This window comes from Chaetura pelagica, unplaced genomic scaffold (assembly GCF_000747805.2).
Source record: "Chaetura pelagica isolate M959 unplaced genomic scaffold, ChaPel_1.0 scaffold79, whole genome shotgun sequence".
Lineage (NCBI taxonomy): Eukaryota > Metazoa > Chordata > Aves > Apodiformes > Apodidae > Chaetura > Chaetura pelagica.
In genome coordinates, this window is record NW_009969339.1 from 1210985 (window position 1) to 1217756 (window position 6772).

The 6772-nt window shown below is 40.8% G+C and overlaps 1 protein-coding gene across 1 annotated transcript in view; it reads right to left on the minus strand.

Moving 5' to 3' along the window:
- HMGXB4 (HMG box domain containing 4) overlaps positions 1 to 4946 on the minus strand; it is an 11931-nt gene extending 6985 nt beyond the window's left edge. Inside the window, exons 1-4 of the mRNA XM_010005776.1 lie at positions 4913 to 4946; positions 4165 to 4313; positions 1422 to 1497; positions 5 to 454 (exon numbers count right to left, since the gene is read on the minus strand). Of these exons, the coding sequence (XP_010004078.1) occupies positions 5 to 454; positions 1422 to 1497; positions 4165 to 4313; positions 4913 to 4946 (709 nt within the window). The remainder of the gene's footprint in view (positions 1 to 4; positions 455 to 1421; positions 1498 to 4164; positions 4314 to 4912) is intronic.
- Positions 4947 to 6772: the final 1826 nt, after the last annotated feature.

Below are 6772 nucleotides of genomic sequence, written 5' to 3' on the forward strand. Positions count from 1 at the left end.
AGGAATGAGCCTTGCTCATCTCGAGATGATTTCTTTGAAGATTTCTTAGCACCTGCTGGTGCTGAAGAGTAAGAGAAAGAATCATCATCTGCTGCACTGCTTTTCTCTTTTGGTGAAAGGATGAGCTTCATCTTCAAACCATCAGGTTCACGAAGCGTAAGTGTCTCTGTGTTCACGTAGAGAGGTTTCATTTTTTTAGATTTATGGAAGCTGCCATCATCCACTGAGTGCTCCGCACTGCTCCCACTCAGCTTCTTCTTGTGGTGCTCCTTTTTGCTTTCGGAATGGCCAGAGGAAGAATAAGATGATTTTTCAGAAGTCTTCTTTGAAGACTTTGAGCTTGTGGCCAAAGGTGAAGTGACATTCTTGAGTAAATCCATGGTTGCATCAGCTGAGGATGGGCTAGAAACTGCTTTTTTCTTCTTCTTTGATGGTAGATCCAAAGGTGAAACACCTGAAAAAGAACAAGAGAAATATACATCAGGATGATTCCCTTAAAGACAGCATTACAGTAGCCCAAGGAAGTGAAGGGGGAATCCCTTCAAGACTTATGATTACAGCTGAAAGATTTGCATCCTGGCTTAAGCAGAAGAACCCTGAAGCTTGTAACCAGCTCAGTGTGGCCTTACTGATGTAGTTCAGGAGCTGTAACACCTCAGCTGGTAAAATAATTTAAGGGAGGAAGAAACAGTAGGAGAGTTTTTTAAGTTTTGTAAAACTTTGTATTCTGTTATGAAATAACATATTCTGATGAAAATGTATCTTACTGAGCTTGAAACTATCTCAAGTGCAATGTTTCTGTGCCATTTTTAGCCATAGTGAGACAAATTAATTGAAAATACAAGCTTTTTCATTCTGAAAGCAGATGTTATTGAAATTGCAACTTGGCTTTCTCTTTTTAGTGGGCCAAAAATAACTCTTAAACCTGTTAAGCTTTCAGGAACAGAATTGTAATTTTCTGGTCATCTTATTAATTGTGACAATAATGTTTCTGTATTATACGGAACCCAAAAGCATGTATTTTTCACTTTGATCTACTCTATTTTCATAAATTCAGAGGAAGTAACACTATCAGCAAGTGAAATTAAAGTTTGTCATGCAACAGGGAAAAAAGAAAAGCAAATCCCAAAAGGGTAGGCATGGCTTACAAAATTACAACTTGTCAATAAAAGGGAGGGTGGAAGATCTCTACCCATAACAATGGCAAACTGTTAAGCTAGACCCTGAAAATATCTTTCCTTATTCTTTTGCTGTCTGGTGCCTACCAATGTCAGGTTCCTGGTTACTTCTCCTAAGACAGGCTGATGTACCTTTTCCCCCATAAAGTGCTAACCACAGAAGTTGATGACAGTGGCTTAGCAGTACCCTTTCCTCAAAGTCACAATCTGTTAAACCCTTCCCTTGCCTGATTACTACCTTACCTCTGTAGCAGAACTCATCGGAGGAGTGCTTCCTCTTCTTTTTGTGAGGTTCTGGCCCCAGAAAGAGTTCACTGTCCTAGAAGATGAAGAAAAAAAGTTGCTGACAAACAAATGGAAAGATGAGATTCACATGGTCTACTGACATAGATAATAATTTGTAGGAGGTATCAAAAAGATGTTTGTAATACTGTAACATGAAGGGACCCTAGGTATGAACCAGGATCATTATTCTAGGTGTTAAAACAAGCAAAGGAAAAATACTGTGTCCCCAGGAGCCCACAGTGTAGGTTTAAGATAAAAGACAAAAAGCATGGTACGGATAGGTGGGAGAATTCAAAAAACAGTATTAGTCAGCATTAGTTTCAGCACATCAGCCACCTAACCAGCACCAAGCTTCTGCAGGCATTGCAGCACAACAGACCCATATGGAAACCGAAAGATCTCTACAAGGAGCTCCCTCCCAAGTGAGAGGAGCAATACAGAAAACAACTTGAAAAAGCAGATTTGAAAGTGTTAAGAAATGAGCAATGAAAGCCAGCTCTTGGAGATCAGCTCATTAGTTGATAAAAGACCAACCTCTACCTCTTAATAAAGCTAAGAAATAACTAAGCATGCATAGGCTGTCAAGCCTTGAAAATGAAGGCGAGCAGTTCATGTTAATATGCTGGAAAAGGTGAAAGATATGAAAGGAGGTACAGTGAGGTGACAATTACAATGACAGGCCAAAAAGTTGACCTTAATATGTCATGTCACCCAGTTATTATTCGTATCTTGACCATTTTATGGTCTGAAAATGAAGCTCCTCTACAGAGTTCCATGTGCATAGTAGAAGATTTTAATTTTAAACTAGAACTTATTTTCCAGATTAAAAAAAACAAATCACAAGATAGTCACCTTTGAGCTAACAGAATATATTTTAGCTCAAATAGGAAAGTTTGCAAGAAACTTAAGTTGTCACTATGTGATTTCAGAGTTAAGGCCCTAAAGAGGTGAATAGGGCAAGTTCATACCTCTCAAGAGCTATCGTTTCAGGCTGTCTGCAGAATCAGGAAGACAACAGTGCATCAGTTAACATTATATTAATCCTTTGCTGGCTATTTATTCAACTGTAAATTCTAAAAGGTTTAAGATAAAAGACAAAAAGCATGGTACGGATAGGTGGGAGAATTCAAAAAACAGTATTAGTCAGCATTAGTTTCAGCACATCAGCCACCTAACCAGCACCAAGCTTCTGCAGGCATTGCAGCACAACAGACCCATATGGAAACCGAAAGATCTCTACAAGGAGCTCCCTCCCAAGTGAGAGGAGCAATACAGAAAACAACTTGAAAAAGCAGATTTGAAAGTGTTAAGAAATGAGCAATGAAAGCCAGCTCTTGGAGATCAGCTCATTAGTTGATAAAAGACCAACCTCTACCTCTTAATAAAGCTAAGAAATAACTAAGCATGCATAGGCTGTCAAGCCTTGAAAATGAAGGCGAGCAGTTCATGTTAATATGCTGGAAAAGGTGAAAGATATGAAAGGAGGTACAGTGAGGTGACAATTACAATGACAGGCCAAAAAGTTGACCTTAATATGTCATGTCACCCAGTTATTATTCGTATCTTGACCATTTTATGGTCTGAAAATGAAGCTCCTCTACAGAGTTCCATATGCATAGTAGAAGATTTTAATTTTAAACTAGAACTTATTTTCCAGATTAAAAAAAACAAATCACAAGATAGTCACCTTTGAGCTAACAGAATATATTTTAGCTCAAATAGGAAAGTTTGCAAGAAACTTAAGTTGTCACTATGTGATTTCAGAGTTAAGGCCCTAAAGAGGTGAATAGGGCAAGTTCATACCTCTCAAGAGCTATCGTTTCAGGCTGTCTGCAGAATCAGGAAGACAACAGTGCATCAGTTAACATTATATTAATCCTTTGCTGGCTATTTATTCAACTGTAAATTCTAAAATTTTTTTTTTTTTTGCGTGTGCATGTAAAAGTTATTAAGGCTATCTTATGACTTGCAAGGCTCTACATCAAGACTGGGACAGCATCCTGCTACCTGGGTCTAGGCCAGGGCTGGACACCTCTACACCAAATCACCGCTGGGACAACTGGACACTGACCATCAGGTGGTGCTTGCTCAGCACGGTGAGCAGAACCTTGGGGAGCTGGTGATGGCTCTGCTCACAGTGCTCTGATTTTTCCAAGGAGAACTGTGTTTACATAGAGGAGTGTAGGAGTCACACCATTTGTAACATGAAAAATGAATGATGAGATAAAGACAAATCAATCAAGTGTATTATGAACAGCTTGTTTCAGGTTGCAATCCCAAATGCCACTTTCAAAATTGTGTTTTGATGTTTTTTGAGTGCTTATGTTTAACAGTACTTTTAGAATATGTTTTTGGATGTTTTATAATTGCATTCACTTAACATCACTTTATTATTTTTTTCAATTTTTTAAATTGCATTTGTTTAACTTTACATTTAGAAAATATCTCATGTTTTATTGAGTTGCCTTAATCTCTCAGCATTCAGTTGGTGGCCTTCAGTCATCCCTTTTCTCTTACTACTCTATTTTCGAAGGCCAGAAAAATCAGAATCAGTTGTCATTTGGACTGACCCGCTCCTTTTCCCCAGGGAAGTTACTGAACAATACAGGACACAATTAGCTGCTCTTGCTGTCTTCTATAGAAAAAAGAAAAGAAACCCATCCATCCCCTTCCATCACTAGCTTTACACATATCCTTAGACCTTCAACTTTTTCTCTGAGGGCTTCCTCACCTGAGCTGCTACCTCGTCTTCCTCTTGCAGCAGATCCTTGTAGGAACGTTTTTTCTCTCGCTGTATCCTGCCAGTTGCCAGCCCCGCGTCGTCAACACTTCGGTCGCCCTCTAGGAACTCTTTATGATTTATATGAAATGGGAAAAAAGGAAGAAATTAAATACCCCATTAAGGAGTGACAGACGTGGACTATGCACAAAATAAGGTAACAGTGGACATTAGCACAGAGAGATCCACAAAACCTCACAAGCACAGGGCCTAAAAGACAACATTCTCTACTCTCTAACCACAGGGATGGGGTTCAGCGCTCTAATGCTATAACACAATCACTCACTCAAGATTTTATTTCTAACCCATGTATATTTCTCCCTTAAGACAACTGGACCTAGAAATGTTACCATGGCTAAACATATCCCTATGGATATATCCTGGTCTCCCATTCCATTGACCTGGCAGGGAGAAGAAAGGCTGCAGTGGCAGAGCTTCCAATCAAAGTGTTTGCATTAGGAAATACCACCCGTTTCTATCAAATTCTAATCCCAGTACTTTAGACCTGGAAGTCAAGGGCTTGGGATCCTCCAGCAACTCAGCTGGCTTAAAAGGAAGGGCTCCACAGCATACTAGCCTCCTTTTGCACTCTGTGTGGCCTGGCTAGGGCTGCAGAGGGTACTCCTTTCTTTTTTTGGCAACTTCCTCTGAGATTATGAAGCAGCCGTACCTTCTTTTTTTTTCTTGAAGTCATCATAAGCCATGGTGGTCCTGCAGGAGCCTGAGAATGTGTTGCCACGTCTGGGCTCCTTCCCCCGCTCCCATCTACAGGAAAAGGTCTGAGAAACAGAGAATGAAAATAACCCTCCCGTAAAGAAGAATCACAATGTAAAACAGGAAAGTTCCTCCGAACCAAGTGAAGATTCTCTGGAAGACAGTGGGAAAGTAAAGGATTCTCCCTTCTGGTTGGCTCATGCTCACCTTCAAGGCTTGACAGATTTTTATTTTTTTTTTTAAATTAAATTGGAGGTTGTTCTTCTATTATTTTAAAAATATAAAAGACCACCTCTTTCTTGTGAAATACCCAAATCACTGAATTAATTTATTTACAAATAAGGAAGAGTTTGATTTTCACAACACACAAAACCGTTCCCAATGTCTTTGCACCAAAGACGTTTTTTTATCAGGAGCACTGCAGCAGAGAGTGGGATGTTTAAGAACAGATTCCAAACCCTTGAATCTCAGACGAAGTGAAAGAAAATAAGGAACCAGGCAGGAATCATTACCACAAAATAATGGTTTCAAATCTTTTAAACTAAAGAATCGCACACTTGGAAGTGAAGGTGTGCCTCCTCCTGACGTGTTCCTCAATGCGACCACTGCAGCCATTCTGAAGGCCAGCCAACAGAAGGAAGCCCTCCTTTTCACTAGGGCTTCTGCAGCACCCCAACTCCTGCCACCCCCAGGTTTCAGGCCTGTTCCACAGTTGCTGGTATATAGCAGCACAGGGCCCTTGTGGGAATAGCTGCACTATGGTTCTCCCAGAGTAAACAGCTTTTGTTCTTCACCCAGGGACTAGCTTAACATGAAAAGCTCCCTTCTGCTCCTAAGTGATTAAACAATTGTACCTCACTGATTTTGTGTGTTCTTGTGTATGTGCACACATGTGTAAGGATTCAACCACAAAGAACATGCAGCTTGTTCATTCTAGCTGTGACAGTAACCCTTCCACACTGAAGTTACACTTTAATACCTTGTGAGTTGGGTACTGGTGCTTGTACATCCCCGCACATATCACAGTTTTATAAAGAACTGGCTGAAGATCAGAATTAATCCTATAGTGGTTACTTAAGTGAAGCAATAAAGCCCTAACTAATCCAAGCTTGCAGTTACACAGGAGATGTTTCTAATTAAATTCACATGGATACATATTATTTCTTTGGGTTTTGGGAAACCATCAGCCAAAAAATACTTTACATTAATATTCTGACAACTCTACATTGCTTGTAGCAAGAACAGCAACTTGTAGGCAGAATGCAGGTATGCACAGAAGAGCAGTGCACGCGTAGACACGCTCCAGCACCACACTTGGTGAGAAAAGAGCACACCTTGCCACTTGTGGGCTCACAACCTTCAACCAGATCCTGTCAACATTTCAGTGGTCATAGGGATTTCAGTGGGAACACACATGACGCAAAAGCACTGGGCTCAAGAGGGCAAGGGCCTAATCTAGATATCCTTCAGTAAAACAATGCTGAAGAGAGTCATTCATGAGGGGATGACTTGGAGAACCTAAGATTTGTGTATAACTACCTGCATACCTTTTACTCTCTTAAAATCTTAACTGATCGGCAGGTATAAAAGTCGGTAGACACTGCCCAAGAGGGCTTTCAACCTAAACCTTTAACCCAGCGGATAACAAAACCATATCCTCAACTCGTCACGTCCTATAAACCCTCATTAGGTTCCCCGGCTTCAAACCCCTCGGTTTCAGCAGCGACCACAAGGCTCGGCGCAGCCCCTCCCTTCACGCCTCCCGTCCCTTCACGCACACGGCTGCGGGGCCGAGGCCACGCGTCGCTGCCCTCCG